This window comes from Metopolophium dirhodum, chromosome 5 (genome assembly GCF_019925205.1).
Source record: "Metopolophium dirhodum isolate CAU chromosome 5, ASM1992520v1, whole genome shotgun sequence".
NCBI lineage: Eukaryota > Metazoa > Arthropoda > Insecta > Hemiptera > Aphididae > Metopolophium > Metopolophium dirhodum.
Window position 1 is genome coordinate 22,886,958 of NC_083564.1, and position 22,863 is coordinate 22,909,820.

General features: G+C 31.0%; 1 protein-coding gene across 1 annotated transcript in view; it reads left to right on the forward strand.

Annotated features, from left to right (window-relative positions):
- LOC132944085 (syntaxin-binding protein 5) overlaps positions 1–22,863 on the forward strand; it is a 155,723-nt gene that overhangs the window by 45,079 nt on the left and 87,781 nt on the right. Inside the window, 2 exon segments of the mRNA XM_061013250.1 lie at positions 21,114–21,296; positions 22,031–22,165. Of these exon segments, the coding sequence (XP_060869233.1) occupies positions 21,114–21,296; positions 22,031–22,165 (318 nt within the window).

Below are 22,863 nucleotides of genomic sequence, written 5' to 3' on the forward strand. Positions count from 1 at the left end.
CGACAGGAGGAGAAAAAACGTAGGAGAAAAAGAAAGGATAACATCGCCTCCGGAGTGTTGTACAAGGAATTTTTTTACGGCCCTTTTGTTCTGTTAAGCCTTAATAGTAAACAATAGACGGAATTCAGGTCACAGATTTGATCCAACGTTCATAACTTCATGGTAGTGACTTTTTATGATGTACCTATATATTTTAGTGTCGGCATTGTGACACGGGTGGGCGTTAGAGGATTCTTCTAAAATTTATTTTTACATCGTGTACCGTATAATATGACTTTCGGTATACGGTGTATACCGAAAGTCATATACATATACGTATACTATACACACATATTTCAGCTGAAACTTAAAACCAAAATATTTTAATATTTTCCAGTGTAATTTAGTTTAAATATTACACTGGATCGTTTTCTTTCTAAAAACAAAGAAACTAAACGTATGTACCTACCGGTTTGTCAAATTACTTATTTTTTTTTAATGTTAATGATTACCTACAAATAAATAAGAAAATTCATTGAAAACAAATAAAAATATGCAAACTGAGTAATAGTTTCGAGATCGGTGCATTATTATTTTGCTTATTTATTTATTCTGCAATATTGTAGGTCACATGACAGGTTTTCGTTGAATAGGTAATTATTGGAAATTTTCATAATGGGTGTGGAGAAACCGATAGCAGACGGATGATTTAATGGACGTATTGAATTATCCGTTCATCGAAAACCCATCATCTGTCCGGGTCCTTAATAGTTAATAGCGTCGTTTATCTGACACAAAATACTTATACAGATGACTGTCCATTTATTTTACTTATTTATTATAGAGTGAAAATATTAAAAATTACCTAGAGGTTATCAAATTTAATAAAAAAAATTATTATTATTTAAAGAAATACGTTTCGACTACTAGGTCATTGGCGTCTACATAATTTACATTATATATTTGCATTATTTGCAGTTTTGGTTTGATGTTAAAATTTACATTTTAGGTTCCTAAATTATGTTTTCTAAAGTGGCTTCTTCGAAGAATGTTATATAGAACGTTATAGTGTGTAACCTATAAAACATAATTAATTAATATATTTTAGCTGCTGTTTATTATCAAGATGACTATTTTATATTGAAATATACATTTTCAATATTCTTATATTCAAACCTAATTCTCCCGCTCCACCTTTGAAGGAAATATAGATCGCAATGGTTTTTCTATGTTGCGTGTTGTATAAAAGACAATAGGTAACTGTTAAAACAGCGTATACCCGCCATCATATACGGTATTAAATTGTTTTGTTTTAACCATTAGTATATTTTCCTTATTTTCTGTTTCTTTATATTCTTAAATTATATACTACTACGCAGTAAAGTTGGCGTAATACATATTTATGCTGTATTTTACGTAGGTACAAGTAAAACAATATTTTAAAATTAAATAAATTGAAATAAAGTTTTTGTCAACAAAAATAAAGCATTCATAATTTGTCGCGTTGGGAGACCACAATATTATAATAATATACGAAAAATCTGACAATATTTTCACGATGATTTATCGCGCATTATTATTCATCTAGTTAATGGTACCACCATTTTAATGGTCAAAAACATTCAATACAACTTTATAATATTTCACATGTATAATATTACACTTCAAACTATTATCAGTTGCAAATTTTTTCATCGTTTCGCGGGTACATTTTCCATTTTTGAACAGTCGTCACCGCATCCGTCGTACTATTGTTTGGTATAACTTCATGACGGGCTTTAACATAAATTACGCGATATAATACTATTCAAAACAAAACAAAAAAAAAAAAAAACCAAAGGAAATCGAATCGGTCGCGAATAAGTTCGTTTTAATGGCTGAAACAAGTTGGGAATTTTTAAAACGGCTCTAAAGTTTTGACTCGAACAAGCTAACCGACCGCCTTGTACAAAATTCATCGGTCTTGGCCGATTTGTAGTTTCTTAGAGATACTATACATTGTATACGCGTAAAACTTACGTTATCAATGTTATTAATATGTTATCCAAACCCCGGTGATATTGAATTGAGTCCATGCTACTTTTATGTGTTTGAATTGAGTCCAGCTTATTATCTTATAATATCTTTGAATTGAGTCCGTATGGATAAAATGCCATAGTTACCTATAAGCCGGTGGCGACCTTGAACCTTGCACATTGTATTACACATAATTATTATTATTTTTAATTAATTTACTCTTTATACTTGTTATTACACACACATTTTTTGGGAGATTACTCAGCCAACCTCCACGTGGTGTGTCCTGGGTAACGCTATATAATAGGCTGAATGGATTCAACTCGAACAACCAAACAATATCGGTCGGACTCAAATCCGATAACCCAAAAGTATTTGCGGGACTCAATTCAATATTTGGTACTCAATTCAATGTTATCTAAAAACCCAAGCCGTTAGCATACTATTTTACGATGATAATGATGATGATAATATTAATAAAAACAGAGTTGTACGGAATTTCGGCGAATTCGATTTAGTTACGAGATCCGCACGCCCCCCGCGTGTAACCGACCTGCACTGTATTTCCGGAAACGGAGCGTGACGAGAGGAAGCTAGGATACTACTGCTGCTGCAGCAGTCTGTAGAGGAGTGTCGCGCGGGGATGGATGGAGATAATGTAAAACATTTCCGGGAAAATATTATTTTCTTTGACGCGCGTCCGGAAAACCCGACAATCACGCGTCGGCGGCGCGATATATCGTCGTCCCGCGTTGATAATAATATCCGCCGAACACGCGAGTACACCTCTGGTTTTTTTTTGTTCTAACGCATGTGTCTGTATAGCAGTGATAACATTATCATAATTATTATTTTTGGGCGTACCTACGTTTCTAGTAACATCATACAGCATAATATACTTGCGCGCACTCGCACCGGATCGTTTCCGAAACATACCCGCGACTTCACATCTCGGTGCATTCAATTTCAGGAAATAGGCTTAGGGCGAGACACATGGGACACCTGTCAGTGTGTTGTGCGCGCGCGCTGATAGTCGGTCGAACTGTCATTTAACCACAGCCAGCTAATATATCTGCGCTGTACCCCTGTCGTCGTCTAATATACTATACATATATGGGTAGGTACCGTGTATTGTACGTGTGTCGGTGATTTATGCTACTATTATTGCGGTCTGTCGGTATCGAATAGGCCGTTCGCCCATATTATTGAATCGTATATATACGAATGCGGTAATAAAAATAAAAGCGTGTTAAAACGTAATATTTTTTTTTTACAAATTTAAAAAAAATTGTATCTAGCCGTATTGCTGCTATATATGCACGCTGCACGCACACTCATAGACACACAGACACAGACACACACACACACACACACACACACACACACACACACACACACACACACACACACACACACACATACATTCTCGATTCTCCGTCATTGTCTTCGGCCGCCGAAAAATCTACTCGCCCCGCCCGGCTTGTGACCTAAAACATGGAAACTAGAGAAATCAATACTCGCGGGGAAAACAGAAAAATGTGTAATGTAGTCCCTCTGCTAAATAAACGGCTCGCGGCGAACCCGTCGAGGTGTAAGCCCATATATCGGATACACACATGTGGTAACCAACTGTGCCCTGTGGTTATTATCGTTATTATGATTACTATACCGTTATTATCGTGTCATTGCCATTGCGTTTAAACATTAGTTTATATGGGTATAGGTATATAGGTATGGGCATTTTCATTAGCGAACTGGACCTCGATCGTGTTGACTGGGTGTCCTGTACTATTGCCACAAGTAGACGTTTTCTGGTTTTTTTTTATAGATTTTTCTTCACTGGAAAATCACTGTAAATCGGTTTTTGTCTTAAAAACAGTTTTTCACATTTCTCATACCTATACACGACTGCACCGAAAAATCATTCAACGTGTCACGTGACTTCTCAACAAAGTGTTCTTATACTTGTCTTGAAAGTTGAAATACGTATAAACTTTCTTAGTAATATTTTCGGAGATCATCCGTTAAATGTGTTTCACGATGTATTCAATTTTTGTTTGGAAATATAAAGTAAAATTGACACTGCTAGCTAAAATTATCAATTTTAATCTCAATCATTATAACCAGTCACTTTCATTAACTGTAAATCTTTCAAAATTGATTTAAGTTAAAAATACCTCCTCTGAAATATTTTTACTATAAATTCAATCTCATTAGAAAATTATTAAATATCATTACATGTGAGGTTGCACAATATGACGTATTGAATATTTAATATTTTTTTTAAAAGAATATTTATAACATCCCTTTGCTCGAGAAAAAAATGTCTCGCAAAATATCTTAACTATAGGCATTCAAAAGTAGGATCCATTAGACGTCTCAACTTGAAATGATTAATTGTAGATTACTCTTTCAGTTTGACTGTACTATATTAATCAACGAAACCGCATTAACAGTAAATAGTTAAATAGTATCAGAGTTATTGCTATCACCTCATTGCGCCAGTGCGGTGTAAAACCATTTCTCAAAAACGTCGGTTTCTGGAAGTTCATTGTGTTGCTCGTGACAGAAGCTTCCCGCACTCATTAATGGATAACATTATTTCATATTATTTATTATATACTGTCGTGAGTCCCTTGAATAGTGTCGGCGGTGGTCCCCCAAAACTGTCAGTTGAATAAATTTGTGCATTTCCTACGCATTTTCGGACATTCCGGTCGTATATACGGTTGAGAGAACGGTGTGGCGAAGGGGTTGATCACGTTGACAGCTCGAATTGGTTGAACGTGATGAAGATAAATTCTAAGAGATTGTCATCAGCGTTTCCCTATATTATAGTGTTTGGTGGGGTGGCGTATACTGGTATATTCGAAACGGGATTTAAGTAATTTTTTCTTTCATAAACTTTTTTGGACAAAATTTGTCCTTATATAATGTATTGAATGAGCCGGCAACTTTAATGCGTTATATCATCTGACAAATGTAACATTTTAATGAAAAAAACTTGTCGTATACGTTTTACGGGAAATGTATGATAAATTATTTTGGTTCACTGACGTAAAAATTAAAATTAAAAAAAAAATCACCATGTATATGAGTAAATAACTATATATATATATATATATTTAATGTATAACCGATAAATTTATTATAAATCCAGCAGTAAAAAACATGCATGCAAAAATGTAATCTATACTAATAGTCTTAGCACTTCTTATTTGATGATAATACTAAATTTTATATTCTAAATGAGAGCAAAGTTAACTAAAATGCTTCTATTTTGATATTATATTATATTTAGTACTGTGATTTTTATTAAATTTTTGATCACATAATATATAAGTTATAAGACAGTAAAGTATGTTCAAAAGTTTGGATGATTTATCAATTTATTCATTGAGAATAGCAAGAAATAACACTACGTAGGGATAATTTTTTAAATATTCATTAGTTTTCGACAAAATTTAAACATTGTTAGGTGAAATGTGTTAATGTTACACCTATTGTTTATGTTTTTTTATGTTCTGAAGACTATCCGGTCAATTTTTTTTTTTTACTGATATGTCGTATACTCGTATAGCCTCGTAGGTAATTGTCATTATTGTCTTTGGTGGCACATTTCTCGGGTCATTTTTTCGACCATATGTATGATCAAATTATTTCTACACTTTCTCAAAATCGTTTCAGTTTTTTATGAGTATAAACTGAACTATGATTTCGCTTTTTGCTGAATTTACAGATAATTTTCAAGAAGAAAAAACAAACAGTCGTTAAACACAAATCAAATTGAGTAACCTGTAAAATATAAAACTTGAGAACAAAAAACCAAACAAAATTATTTTTTTGGTACAATTTAGAATTTGGGTTTGTTTATTATTTATTATAATTAAGGTCGGACTGTACACAAAAGGTTATAATAATAAACGCGATAGTTAAATAAATAATAACTACACCCGATTTATACTTGGGATAAAAATATTGATCATATTATTACACTTTACCTAAAATATTTACGTATTTTAACGTTTAGACCAATTGTATAACATCATTATAATATTGTATAGCTTAAGGTTCACATATTGCTGTCCGTCAATTTCACTTGTGACTTAGCACGACCGTGTGCGCATAAATTGAATAAGTCGTGGTTGGCCGTAGTTTGGCGACATTCCATAGTGTTTCCGTTCTATATAGAAGAGGGCTTAGGTCCCCTCGAATTCCACGGCGGTGGTCTTCCTCGTATTCTGGCAAGAGCAACAGCAGCGTATTATATATTTTATAATGGGGACACATAATACACATGTTAACACTTTAACGGTAGAAGTTTCCGCTTCAAAGGCATATTTCGAAAAACCATTGATAGTTCTACGAGTTATAACTTATATTATGCATATACATTATACGTTATAATAGGTACCGAATAATACGCTTATAATATGTTATGCATAATAATATAACACATCGCAGAGGGCAGATAGTTATACCGAGTGTACCGCGTTTGCGTGGATATTCATAAATGTGCTTAGTACCTATTATATTGTGCGGACATATTCGATAATATTATATGCGCTGTAGACGCGTCCATACATGGCCGGTATCCGCGTATGTTTAGCTCCCCTTATTATTGCTCTATTGTGTACTTGTGTGTTAATCGAGTCACATTAATCGGGGAAACTATACACCCCCAAACATCCCACCCTCACCCACATATAGGCTAAACCTGGTAATGATGATTTAACATTTCTAGGAATATTGCTCACACTGCAATTCCCTGTACACTTCACGGCCGGGCATCATTAAATTAAGCTTAATTCAACACACGAACTTATGTCAGCATGTGCACCCGCTATATAGCTGCGTATTATCGTGTCCGATGACGTACGATCGTTTCAATAGATATTATATCATAATAATATATACCATGGCCCAATATATTGTACACATTATAACGGTCATGGTGCGAATGTACATGCATCGCTTAAATTTACAACAATGCATATTCATAAGTAACGAAGTACGTGTGTGTGTGGGTGATTAATCAATTTTTTTTTTTCATTGATCGTTATTGATAACGATGTGGCAATTAATTTCTTATGCTGAAAATATTGACTCTTTAGTTTTGGCTCGATTTTTGATTAGTCTTAAAATTGTTTGTAGATAGATATCTTAACACAGTATTTAGTCTAGTATTTGTAGTCGGTGTCTAGTAAACTGGGTGTCAAGAACGATCCGTTCGGTGTAATGGCACAAATGGAGTTTGCGTTTGAATATTATATATACACATATTACAACATATTCATGTTTATTTTATTGCGTAAATCTCGTATCGAATATATTGTCTGTATTCAACTGAACACTAATTAAAATATGTAGGTATATTGTTGATTTAAAATTTAAAATTTAAATTTGTATTTGGTTGGTATCGCACAACATTGCCGTTTGTGGAGTATAAAACGAAATATTTTGTAATTTTCGACCAATGTATAATTTAATATAGTATTTATTAGGATAAAATGTTTACAAAATATTAAAAGGAGTATTTTTTTTAATATTATCAAGTTGTAATGAAGTGATTTGTAAAAATAAAATAATAAAATATTATGACACGATTTTATGGGATAATATAAAGTGATTTTTATGATAAATGTTTGTATTAGACGGCGCATGGAATAGGCAATCTCGGTGTTCGTATGTATAGGTGTATTGGCAATCTCAGAGTTTGTAGGTTTTACACTCCTGTTTAATAATTGAATGGAACTATTATTATTTATTTTTATTATTTTTACGATTCTAAAACAAATATTTAACATATTGAAATGCATTTATAGCATATAGATAATCTTATTTCAATACGTATTTAGTTATTTTATCTAAATGTCACATAATATCCCATTCCCGTATCCAAGTATGTTATACATTCGCATATTCGTGTCGTATTCAACATAATATTATTATAGTACCTATGGTCAATATAGCCAAATTTGATTCGGTCTGATTAGTAATGAAAATGCGAATACTTTAATCCCGGATGTATGACTGTTCACAATTATTTTAAATTATATTAACCTTAAAAATTATTCGAAATATTACGAGTTATTGTTTGAAGTTTAAGCAATTTTAGAATTATTTAATGAAGAACAAAGTTAATAAAGTAGATATATTAAGAAGTTTATACTTCTAAGTACAAAACTTGGTAATAATATGGATAATATAACGTCTTATAAACGCCATTAAACATATTATATACTCTATTAGAATAGATACGGACATTTATTGTTAAATTTAATAACTGTAAAGTTCGCCAAACATAATAAAAATTATAGACTTCATAAACGTTATTCTGGTTTTATGTAGAGGTATTCGTTAAGTAATTTTTATTAAATCAGAAAAATAGTATTTCCATCGTTTAAACATATTTTTAAAACCTTTCAATAATAAAATTACAAAAACTAAACATTCTGTTATTTTGTTATAATTAAAGCACATAAAAATTATACAACATAATATACATGAGAGTAATATATTTTTTCAGATTTGTTCTAGTTTTACATAACATATTAGTGCCGATATCGTAATTATTTGAAAATAAGCATCATGCAGTTATCTAAACTTGGTGTATTGTGTGGTTTATACCTATCTAATTAAATATTTAAATGTTAATATTCCGTTGATTAAATATTTTATTAATCTTATCCTAATAATCCGTAATGGGTTATCTAGGTTCGTAGTAAAATTATTTGTTATATTGATATTTTTATTTTTGGTAAATTATATTTAAAATGTCTAGTTTGGTAGTAACTATTATCAAATAATATTGTGGCATGGTGTTTTTAATTATAATACTTTTAAAAAGACTTGTAATTATTTAAATATTATTTCTATGCCAGTCGATTTTCTTTTATCTGATTCTTATTTTGTGGTATACTATTCCTTATTAATTCCAAATACATACATGCCTATGATAATGAATCATTTATTCATGTTTTTTTTAATTAGTAAATATACAATTGATAAAATGGAGCTGTACATATATAAACCAACATTTTATATAAATGTCCATTTATAGTTTATTTAAATTGAATTTGATGTCAAGTTGATAACATTTCAAATATATTTTATTAATTGTCTTAAGAAATGTTTAAATCAATCTAATTGCTTTCTCAATTATCATAAAATATAAATAGTTATCAATATTTATGAATAGATGATATACCACTGTAAAATTAATTAAAAATACACATATTTTTAAATATTTTAATAATATATAATAGTAAAAGTATAATATTTATAAGTTTGACAAACTAGTCAATAATTAATAAGATAATGGTTGATGTTTATTTTTTATTATCCTGAATAGTAAATAAATTAATGTATGTATTTTAGATTTAAACAAATAATTTAGGTTCTCATTTATCTACTCTGAGTATATAATTTAGCTGCTCAATAAATTCCATTTAAAATTTTTCAGTGGTTTAATTCAGTTATATTCCTTTGGGTTATGAAAGTTAGCATTAAGTTTTTTATACAACATTTATCGCTCAGGATTGAACTTTATTTTTAAAAAATAGATCTTTTGGGTTCGTACTTTCTGGTAAACTTTTTAAAATAAGTAAATCGGGTGTATACCTGCAGACAATATACGCTCTAAGAAAGTTTCGTTATTTATAGTTAATAAAAATGCATTCCAAAGGAATAAAACGATTTTGGTGTGCTTTGTAAGTATGCTATGCAATTTAGGCTTAACCACTACACATTTTTATATAACCAGACAACCGAAACGCTATGGTAAATATATATATTTTATAATAACATTTTTATATTATATTTATGTATACATTTAACGTGTATTGTGAAGACTTGAAACGACCTGCATGCGTCGTCATCATCATTACACAAAAAGTATTTTCTTTATCGTTGTCAAAAGGATGTTTAGTCAAAGGGATTCAAGTTTCATTCCCTATAATTAGACCAAAGCACCAAGACTGGGTTTACCTTTGATATAGTTTCAAAGATGCAATACACTAGTCAAATATCGTTGCTCTGAAATGAGTTCCAGTAGGTAACGTTAGCGTATACTGTAAAAATATTTGATGCGTACCTAGGTACATAATGCAACAATTATATTATTAATTATTATGCATCACATTGTTTGAATATTTTTAATTCGTGTGCCATATAATTTAATGGTTTTGATTCGCAGACGCGACGGTGCTAATGTGATTGTAACTTTTGGATAGACACTATTATTATTGAATTTATTTTTTGTCTAATTGAAAAATAGTTTATAGTTTAAAAGTTAATGTTTAAATTACCGTAACTGCAAAACTTTGAACGCACAGATAATAATATAATTACGTATTCAAAAGGAGCGAGTCTTAAAACTAAATTTGAATGATCAAAATTCAAGTATTATACATTTAAATGTAATATATCTATCTTTATGGAAATCTTTAAATGAAAACCAAACGAACCGTATTCGAAATATTACATTTTAGATTCCAAGCAAAGCTATAGGTTTCACAATATGTTATGCCTTACTCGAAATATACATCTATATAATATCTTTTCTATTATCTCAAACATTATTGAGTGTTTGGCGTAGGTAAGTATATCATATAATATGATGAAATGTATGGAAATTAAATTTTTTTCTCGAAGGAATTGTATAGTACCTTTATTGTATTTATTAAAATAATGTAAGAACTACACTATGTGTTTTTCAAGTACAATATAATATCCAGTCATAGCAATATCGATCTTCGAATTTAACATTTTAGCTATATAACTTTGTGTAACAATTATTATTTTAAATTGCCAAGCTGGACGTTATTTTTTTGGGCGCTTATTTTTATGAAATGAAAATGTTTATAGTAGGTACCTATTTTATGTACGGTTGTAATATCAACTATTTGTGAATAAATCGTTATGGAGCCTATAACGTTAGTATGTATAATATTTGGGTATTCACGATACCAATATTATATTAAACATATAAAAGTTTTATTTTTAGTGAAATTCTTTAAAGAATTCTACTGTAATATTTTTGAGGTCAAACTGTATTCACGAAAATCAATAATACTGGTAGGCAAGGTGTTTATATAACCTGTAGAGTTAATTTCCTCAAAACGGTAGTCAAATACAAAAAATCCCGTCTAGCCTCTTTTAAAAAATAGTTTTTTTTCTCATTTAAGAACATTTTTTTTATAGACTACAACACTTCTATTTATTTCTTTATTAAACTTTTACTTCAAAGTGTTCATAGTATTCATGTTTTCAAGTTTATTTATTGTGTTTTTATCAAAAAAAAAAAAAAAAAAAATGAGCTATTTCCGAGTTTTTGCATTAGTCATAAAACCGAGTGTTATAGGAATATATGTTCTAAAAACAAAATAGTAAGCTAAAATTTAAATATTATGACAATTTAAATGATATATTTCTAACTCTTCTTTTTGTATGATAAAAAATTGCTTTTTACATCAATGTATCCTCAGATTTTGAGACGTGAAATAACTTTTACGTATCTTATAAATATTATTAAAATGTAATATATTTTAATCACTATACTTAAAGAGTGCTAAAATTCAAAATTATAAGGTTTATCAAAAGCGTAGAAATGTAAAAATGCATAACAGTTCTAAGCTTTGAATTTAACATCGAACTAAAAATTTATTTATTTTATGTATAGCTATTTATTTTGCTACATTCGTGTAATATTAATTTTTTCAGCGTTAGTTTGGCTGTATTTTATCGTAAAATAAAAGTATGTAGTTGAAGTTAGCACGGTTACTATACTATTTATTATACTGTTCCAGAACATTTTCATTTATAAATTTGATTAAATTTGTCGAGAGATAAATAAATTAGTATTTACTAGAAAAAATTGATTAATTCTTATTTTTTTTATACCCGATCCCACACATATTTGGTGCTAATAATATTTGCATTTTATTTTATTTTGGTTCTTTACAATATATATATATATGTACTTAACGGTTCCTTTTTTCAATAAATCATACATATTTTGTTTTAGATTTCTATTCGCCACGCGTGCATATAAAACCTACAATGTATGTGCCCGTTATGTCGTCCAGGATTTCGTTGGCCATGGTTACCAAATACAACCAATATACCATTGTTGGTTTTATGAAATGTATTATTTAACGATATCGTATACTACTGGTGGTATCGTTGTCTTTAAACAATACGTCGTTTTATTTGCTATTTACATCAATTAAATAAATCATCTATAGTAGCGATATCGTACTAGTTACTACGACCTGCTACTACCTACTAATACCATAAATAATATGAATTTATATGTTTAGCACTCCGGTATTATCACGTGTTATTTAGATGCGTGTAGTCCGTTTTAATAAATTGCCAATTTAAACATATTGAATGCAAATAATAATAATAATAGCGATAAAACATTAATTATTGGTTATATTATGTATTTTAATGCATATATATTCATAAATCATGTACAGGAACTAGGAAGTAGAAACCCTGGAGTTGTCGTGCTCGTGTATAGCTTGTGTGTTTCTCGTATTCTTCAATAGGTGGTACTATATATTTATATTAATGTAATTTAATAAAGTATTGGACCACATTAGTTTTAGCTCAATACCGTATATTTATAGACATAATAACTTACTGATATTATATCAGAAAGCTGATTGCAACTTCGGACGGCTCACGAGCCGCATCCGTACCATTTTTAATTGGCCCCTGCCACATTTCAAATTACTTTATAAAATTATTAAAATCGATATAATGTTTATCGTAAAACTTGAATATCAATTCTTATCTACTAGTATTAATTTTCTTAATATTACATTATTTATATAGGGACGACATAGTTATGGCCTTTTAGATTCTGAGTGAAACGATGAATGTATTGATTTTACAATGATGTGTGTTTTTTTTTTTATTTTTTTTTTTTTATTTTTTTTTTTATTTTTGTGTCTGTGTACACGATAAGTAGTCGAAATAATGCTTCGATTTTCGACTTCAGTATCTTGTTCGATGGGAAAGTGAATATCGTTGGTGCATTGGGGAGGTCAAAATTTTAATTTCCCAGTAGTTTTCAAAAGCGATGTGAAAAACAAAAGAAAAATTAAGGAAAAACGGGAATTTTTACGCAAAATCGATTTTTAACAAAATCGATTTTGGTTATTGGTGTAACTCTAAAACAAATGACCGTAGATGCATGAAATTTTCACTGGTTGTTTATATTTGCATTTTCTATACACAATACAATTTTGAAAATAATTTGACTTTTTTTGAACTGTTTACGGACATTGTCAGTTTTCAGTTTTTTTAAATTTTTTTTCTATAAATATCAATAAAATTTTATTTGTTGGGTAAAAAAGCTTGAAAATTTAATAGAAGGCTCCTAGGTTATTGTTTCAAAGGCAGATGAAAAAAATTAAAAATCCTTAGTCACAGTTTTTTTTTATACACGTTTAAAGTTCAAATCTTGAAAAAATACGGAAAAATCACGAAAATTTGCAAATTATTTTGAGTTAGAAATTCATAAAAAATTTTCTTTTTAAATCTAAGATTTTAAAATCTAATACAAGATTCCTCATAAGTTTGTCTAACTTTATCAAAAAAAAAATTTCTACAAGAAAGTCAAATTAAATTTTTATGAGCGTTTTAAATTCATATTTTTACAACATTAGATATTCACTCGATTTCTCATGTACCGATTTCCTTATTTTCTTGTAATTCAAAAACGAATAACTGTAGATACATGAAAATTTCACTGAATGTTTATATTAGCATTTCCTATACACCATACAATTTTGAAAATATTTTGACACTTTTTGAGCTGTTTACGGGCATTTTCAGTTTTCAATTTTTTTAGTTTTTTTTTCTATAAATATCAATAAAGTTTTATCTGTTGGGCAAAAAAGTGTAAAAATTTAATACAAGACTCCTGATATATTTTTACAATAGCAGTTGAAAAATATTGAAAATACATAGGCACAGTTTTTTTTTATAAGCATTTAAAGATCAAATTTGGACAGAATTTCTCAAAATCTCGAAAATTATCAACCATTGTAATTAATAAATTATAAAATGTTCAGTTTTTATAGCTAAGGATTGAAAATTTAAAACAAGATTCCATGTAAATAGATAATTCGGTTACCAAAAAATCTAAAAAATACACAAGCACAGTTTATTTGTATAGTCATTTTAAGTTCAAATTTGGACGAAATTACATAAAAACCTAGAATAACTATTTTAGTTATTTTGTTGTGATTGTATAATATTATTCGTGGGCACTTGAAACTTCTAATTTGTAATATTTTCATCGATATATTATGATGATAGTATCACGGTTTGTTGTTGATGTATAACGCGTTATATGTACCTAATGGATATTGTGATATGATTAATTTGGAATTTATTATAGGTCAATTTTTTTTTTAATACCATAGATAAGTGTATAATATGTCTTATACCTAGACTGACATATCGTCTCCACTCAGAATCGTTTTTCTTATACAATGATATATCATTGAATTCAAATTTAATACCATCCATTATACAGTGACCCACTTGTAACCTACAGTACAGCAGAGCGACATCCACTTGCCCACCTTTTTTTTCTTTTGTTTTTGCTTTTTATATTCTCTGGCCCGCTAGATTTTCGCACTTTTAAAAAATTGGCCCTCTAGTAGCATTGAGTTGCCTATCACTGGCATATAAGATAGTATTGTATAGATAGTTACATCCTCATTTTAAGATACTATATACCTAACCTACCTGCTACATGTTCCTCTAAATAACCAGAAATATTTCAATACATAATAAATGCCACTATTAAATAAACGAATTAACACTGTATTTCTTTTAAGTATAATTACAATTTTAATTATTTTTTTTAATGCTGAGAAAACGGAACATTACATTTTATTTGTATTTCAGGAATTCAGTTTATAATCAATGATATTGAAAAATGTATACTTTTTGTGTTTATGTTTGAATCGTTTTATTTTTTCATACCTCAGCTGAAAATAATAATATAATGTTTTTATAATTTGATTATTTGTATTAATTGTCCACTGTCCACTTCCTTAATTATTTTTTTCTATATTCTGTGTTTTAAAAAAAAAAAAAAGTTTGTTGGCTTTAATTATCTAGTCGATTTATATTTTCATTCATCAAACTTTATCTGCAACAGTACTTATTTTGTCCACTTATATTTTTTGATTATTACAGTGTTGTGACTATACGTTTCACAAAATAGTTATAACTCTTAGAATAACTTGATTAGCAAAGCACTTAACGGACAATATTTTAAACACATATAAGTTAAGATTATCGTACATTTATTCTAGAAGCTACAAATTATTTTTAAATTGGATTTATATGTTATTCAAATTTTATGTGGCCGATGGACGGAAAGTTAAATTTGTTTTTATGATATTCTGACAATTATTACAATTTAATTAAAAAATTGTATTCCAAAAAAATATAAAGAGGACAACGCATCAATGAATTACAAATAAACAGGTGTTCCAAAATGATTCATCTGATTTCCAATAGTCAAATGTATTGTATAATATTTGAGTAATTTAATGTTTGGATAAGTTTCAAAGATTATAAATTGTTACAATTTATAAAACTATTTAATGTAACCCACATTAATTCCACGGCACACATCTAAGCAATAATCTAATTAAAACCATTTAAACCTGTTGAAGCACGTCAACCGTAATCAAGTCGATGACATCTGTAATGCTACTTTTCAGTTCATAAAAATCCTTCGGAAGGAAGATTTATAAAAAATGTTTTATGTACTTTGAAAAAAAATCACATATTTTAAGGCTCGGAGATCCAATGGCGGTCAAGAGAAAAGAGTTAATTAAAAAAAAAAAAATATTAATATTAATATCACTTAGATGTGTGCTATGCCAGTATAATGGGGGTATATTGTGCTATATTGTGCTATGCCAGTATATTCACATTGAATATTTGTTAAAATTGTAACGAAAAGTAGAAAACATCTCAAATGTATGCTACTTGCGTAATTCAAATTGTACAATAAATATAATTTTTTTTAAATCGGATGAATTATTTTCGATTACTCTATACTATAGGCCTATAATGCAAGAGTTACATAGAAACAGGGTAGGCATTAATAATTATCTCCAAATACTTTTTTAAGTGTGTCAATATTTAAACTTGATTTGTAATATTGTTAGAAAATATGTTGATATTTATTTAAGTAATTATTTGACCGTTACAAGACATGTTAACGGTTAACCAGAACCTATCATATATATTATAATGCTTATTGATACTTTTCTAGCGTGAATATCAATATCGCTAATAAAATTATAGGGTAAACAATCTGATATGATACTAATTTCGAAAGGGTTGATCAAAAATAAAATATTTCCTCTTTGTTTTTATTGACAATACAGTATTAATTTATTACCAGCCATTATAGTACACAACTATAATACAGTAACCAAAGAAAATATAAATAAAAATAAAAACAAATAGATTTTCTGAGATACAATAATGATACGATTTTGACATTGACCCATTTCTTTTTGTTGTACCCTAGTTATTATTAGGGTTGACTTACGCAATTGTTGTACATTGCTAAATATTAAAACGGTTTGTGTCAACATTTCAGAACTATAAGCACATTTCAAAAAGTCTTTAAACTATTTAATTACATTTTATTATTATAGACTTATTTAATTATTATTTTGGAATGATACAAAGTATGCAAATTTATACTTCATATTTGAATCATTTTTTGTTTTAAAATATCCACAAAACTTTATCTTAATGCAATCTTTAGAATAATTATTTATTTAAGAAATACCGTTTTTCATCAGTTTATTAAAAAGAAAATAATATATGCAACTTTTTTTTTTGTATTTTTAAATTTATAATTAAGTATCATTGTTCAGGGCTGTAGTTATATATTGTTGCTCGTTTGAGTGTATGAATAATTTATTGAAACTTAAAAACATACCTTTTAAATGTGTACTCAATAATGTATTTCTTGCGTATATAAACTGTATGAAAGAAGATTAAATTTGTCTCATATACGTTGTTATACTAAGTACCTAATTTATTATTAAACTGTGTTTTATATTCGAAAATACGTTTCATTATATGTGTGATAATTTTAAATTTACAGATAGCTAAAAATAAAATTAGTGTTGGTTGGCAAAACATCATATTGTAAAAGCTATTTTTTTAAAAGTTTATTTTACGTTACTACAACTTATTAATTATGACATTAAAGTATACATTTTATTTATATGAATTAATAAAACATAATACATCTGCAGTATTGATGAATAGTACCTAACTATAAAGCAGTTATGATAGTGATAGCGATAATATTATTAATGTAATTCAATTCAATAATTCATACATTATATTGTTCAGTTTACAAATGTTATACATTATTGTGTATATTAACGTTGAGGTAGTAAGCTTTAAGTTCATAATTAACGCGGACAATTCAATAGGTATTATGCATTTCCTATTTTTGCGTATCATATACGGGTTTTGCTATATCGATTGGCTTTACTGGCATGTTTCACTATATTATATACGTTATATATTATACCTAGTGAGAATGTACCAGCATTGCACTACAGACCGATCGCGAGATTATATTTATAACTGTGAAAGCTATTAGTGATAACGCCGCCGTCGGTGAAAATTTATGATGTTATTTCGTTCGCCCCCAGCCACACTCCGGCAACTTTGGGTCGGCGGGACTGTACAGACCGTATGATAATAATAATAGTAATAATATAGTACAGTAGCCAGTAGGTGCATACCTAATATTATTATATATACATAAAAGAAAATGAAAAAAATCGAAGATTTCACGGATCTATGTTTGAGATGTTCTACCCACGTGTTTTCACATCCCTCTCCATAACATAATATATTATACTCGACCAAGTCGACCGTATTCTAATGTAGACACGTATAACATATTATATACCTATATTATATACGGGGGTATAAGTTAAATAACAAAACGTCAAGTGCGGCGAACGGATCGATATAATATACTCTCGCGCGTAATTTAATTTTCAACCGCGATGCTCCCCGAAGATGCCGCAATATGTATTACCGCGGTACAGGTAAAATATATATACGGATATAATATTATTATTATAACGTATATTGTATTATGCACGAAGACGACTATATTATTATATATATATATACGGTGCTATTAGCCGCCGCGGGTTATTCGCAAGCCGGCTGCTGCACAGATCACTGCAATATATACGGCAAGGAGAGACGAACCGGGGTGGCGATGGATACTCACTCGTCCGCGTATATACTCGACCTGGTCCGACGATGGTATGTGGTCCGTCGACGGTATGCGGTCGAACTTTTGTAAGACACATCTAATATGATGGTCGCGTATAGTCTGGTTACTGAAAAAAAAATTATTACGCCCGACGACGACGTGAACCCGTGTAAGTCCTCAGGTCGACGCCATATCAGCTGCGTGGCGCACATTGTACGCGTTGTACACGTGTAAATCGTTTTAACGGCGTTGTTATAGTGTTGTGTTAACCGCTGTAGTGTTGTAGGTACCTGTAATCGGTGTAAACGCAGCTGCTGCACGTATATATAGCATATATATATATATGAACACTGTAAAAAAAAATATGAAAAAAATGAAAAACATCTAAATCCGACGTCGTCTGATCGCTCTCGCGGTGGAGTTCTGCTCCACACATATCTCATTATTTTATATAAATCATACCACGCATTAATATCAATTCGTTTGCGTTGACGACGAGTTAGTTTCTGGCTCAAATCCGAACGCCAGACGCGGATCGAGTATTGCAACGTTATCGTTTGCGGCGTCTGTGCAATAACCTGACAGCTCCATTTTCGTCAATTGTTCGGGACGAGCAAAATAAATTCCGTTTCCTCATTTACATAAATAATTCATATTGTAATTTCTTTGGGAATAACAAATCGATTTTTCTGATTTTGATACCAAAATATAGATATTTCTTCCATGAATAATACTCCATGAAAAACGGATTTTTGATAAAAATGGAGCTGTCTGGTTATTGCACAGAGCCCCCCATTGTAGCCGCGTCAAAGCTGATAATATAAGTTTTCGTTGCAAAACATTGTTCGAACCGTCACTGGCCGCGACAGAAATAGTAGGTATAATATTATTATTATTGATCAATAAATTGCGCGCGGTCGATACCACGCGCGTACCCGGTCAACCGCGATATTCACCGCGAATTACATCCGAGTCGATTTTTACAATTTTACGTCGCTATACGGTTTAATTTTGCACGTGCCCGAGGGGCGTCGGATTTCGTAATTGAAAAACGTGTTCGGGGCGGTTATATTTCCCTCGTCGCCGTTACGCACGCCGTCGGCTTCACAACGGTTTGTGCCGGAGTGGTTATACCTCCTATATATGTATGGGTGCGGTGCGGACACCTATGTAATAATAAATATGAAAAATTCATGAGGAAATTCGACTCGGACACACGATTGCACATGACGCGCCCAGTGTAGAGTGGGGACGTGCGGCGATGGGATGGAACGCGCGTGACTGGTACATTAATATATTATATTCATACGGCTGCAGTGTACGCCGCGAGACGTAGGTACGTATATAATATAATATAACATAATATTATATTATTCGGTTGCCCCCCCCCCCCTTCCCACCGGCACCCGAATGATCCCTTTGCCGCGTATACAATATAACGATATGATATTGTGATACGAATTACGATGCGTATATTATACAATATGTACGATATCGTATAGTCTGTGTAACGACCTGCGCCGTGGCCGCTATATATATATTACACAGCCCGCGGGACGAGAGGCGTTCTCGTTTCGACGCGAATCCATTAGAGCAGGAGACGCTCGCTGAAAAGTTTCTATATAATATTGTATAGCGGCCCCACCCTCGCCCAACCCTCCTCACACGCCAACACGCCTCACACTTCTAGCCGGTACTTTTTATTTCTCTGCCTCGCGCGCCACTCTCGTGTGGTCCATATTATGTACAACGTTATACGTATACACACGCACACACATGCCATATCGTGTGAGAGAGAGCGTGTGTGAGAGAGAGTGTGGCGTTTTGAATTTAAACGTTTCCGTCACTAGATGCCCGCTATTTTCATGGAAAAATACCGGAAGAGTTTACAATCTGCTATATTATGCGCGTGTAAGTACACCCTTACGTATACCTACCTATATCGTATACCTCCAGAACAAAACAAAAATATTATGCGCACATTATATTTTGAATAATCGCGCGCGTAAACCGATACTGTAATGTGGTAACGCATGTTTATTTGGAGTGCGCGAATTCATTATACTATACCTCCTATTATACTCGACACTCGTCACAATAGGTAGTGAATTAATCGCGGCGATATTCGTATAGGTCTGTGAGATGCAGTTATATACCTATTATAAATTCGTGAGGAATATTTATGACGATTCACTGTCGCGATACAAAATAGATTTTAAATATCTGTACGATTATAAGCGTATACGGCGCATACCGACGCGTACGTCGTACTTGACATTACTCGAACAGAGTACAATAATTATTGTGTGCGTCTGACGAGGAGTTGTTATACATAACCGCGGCGGCGGCGGCGGCGATGTACGGATTAATCGGATAGATGTTTCGTCTGCAGTCGTTCGACATCCGCGAGGTTTAATATTCTAAATATTTGCACGTATATCTATAGTAGGCAGGTAGGTAGGTATATCGTGCGATTGTGTCGATTCGACTGTTTTATAACATTGAATAATGTAACTCACCAACACCGGAATAATGTAATGAGATTCGCGAAGACGGAACGATATACACTTGTCAAACATTTCATTACTATTATAATAATATTATTATGTTTTGTTCGGTATTCAAAATTAATTCTTAGCATATTTGCCTGAAATCCACCGCGGTGTACTATACATTGCGTTGATTTATTTAAACATACAGTGATGCTATATATCAATAATTGTTATCGTCGTGTTTTTATTGTACTACTGGTATTGTTCTATTATTATACTTGACCACGATTTTCCTTAATGAGAGTATAATACAGAATTGGAAGGCCTGGAGTGGATGCACAGGTTCGACACGAATTAGAGGCGGCCGTCGTTCAGGTGGAGTTTCTGATGAACGAAGGAGCGTTGATCACGGTAACCGCCGACGATAGTTTACACCTATGGAATTTCAGACAAAAAAGAGCTGACGTTGTCCACAGCTTAAAATTTCAACGAGAAAGGTAAGGAATACATCACTGGAGTTAAAAAAAACAATTTTACTAGCCATATGCTATTTGTTTGTCTATAAATCAATCACAATACGCCATGTGTTTATTTAATATAAAATACCTACCGTACCACTTATATTTTTCCAGCCAATCGTCAAATATATTTAATGTCAAAATATATTACCTACATTATTGGGTCTATATTTAAGTTTAATGATTTTGTTTATTCTTACAATATTGCTCGACGAAAAGCCACCGTGCATAAGTTTAATTTATTGAAATCAGTTTATGAGAAATCCAGAAAAACTCGTCGACGATTTAGTACATAATTTATAGTTTTTCATTGCTAAATATATATATCATGTTTGAAAATTTAAAACTTTAAACGTTATTGCTATGTAAATATCAGCAAAGCAGTATATATCGTTCAATTATTGTTAACTATTTCCATTTCTAAATAGGTCACAGTAAGAATAATGTATTTATTTTTTTGCCTTCAAAATGGCAATTACTGCAGTATATCAAATCATGAACTAAATTCGATCCAAGTATATAGTTATACTATATACACATAATATAATATATTATGTAAGACATAACGCTTTACTGTGTATATTATGGGGAATTGTGATTTTATTTACTTACTTTCAAAATCGATTCCGATTCTGTTATCTTAATATTTAAATATGTAGGTACGGTGTACAGTGTAGTAATATCTTATTATTATTTTTTTTTTTTTTTTGTAGAATTACAGTTATACACCTTCCACTCCGTAGCAAGTGGCTGTACGTGGGTTCGGAAAGAGGTAATGTACATTTCGTCAACGTCGAGACGTTTACCCTTTCCGGCTACATAATAAACTGGAATAAAGCCATCGAAGTGTAAGTGTAACAATATATTTTATTGGGGGATCAATTCCAAAATATCATTGCCGTAGTTAGCTCCGAACCTTGCCGGCGGTACGTAAATTTTTATAACGGCGCCCCGATCGCCGCTGGATGCCTATGGTTGTGGTTCCATTACTACAATCCATTACTATAATACCACTCGGTGAATAATCATAAATAATAACAATATCGTCAATGATATTATATATATATTATATACTTACGTATATATGCCCAACTACTACTTCTACTAATACTACAACCACTCCTACGACTGCTACCGCACTACTACGTCTTTTAATAAAATATACCCTCGAAATAAACCTGCAGTGATACAATAATGTGTGCTTAACATTGAATTTCTGTACAACACTTAAATGTCCATTAGAGCTTTTCTTCCGCTACTGGTATAGGTATATACTGCTATACACACGCCACGCCAGTTAAGAGAGTTTGCATTTACTTGTCTAAGACGTGTCATGTGGACTCGCAAAGGGTGTATATTACTGTATACTGTATATGGTATAAGCTCAAACTTTGTCTACACAAACACACACATCATTTATACGTGTGTTTGTGTGTGTGTTTGCGTGTACTTGGATAATGAAGTTTGCCGTGTTCTTGTTGAAGGTATAACGTTAGGTTAGGTTTATTTTAATGACACACGTATACGGCAAGTTACCTTAGGTAGG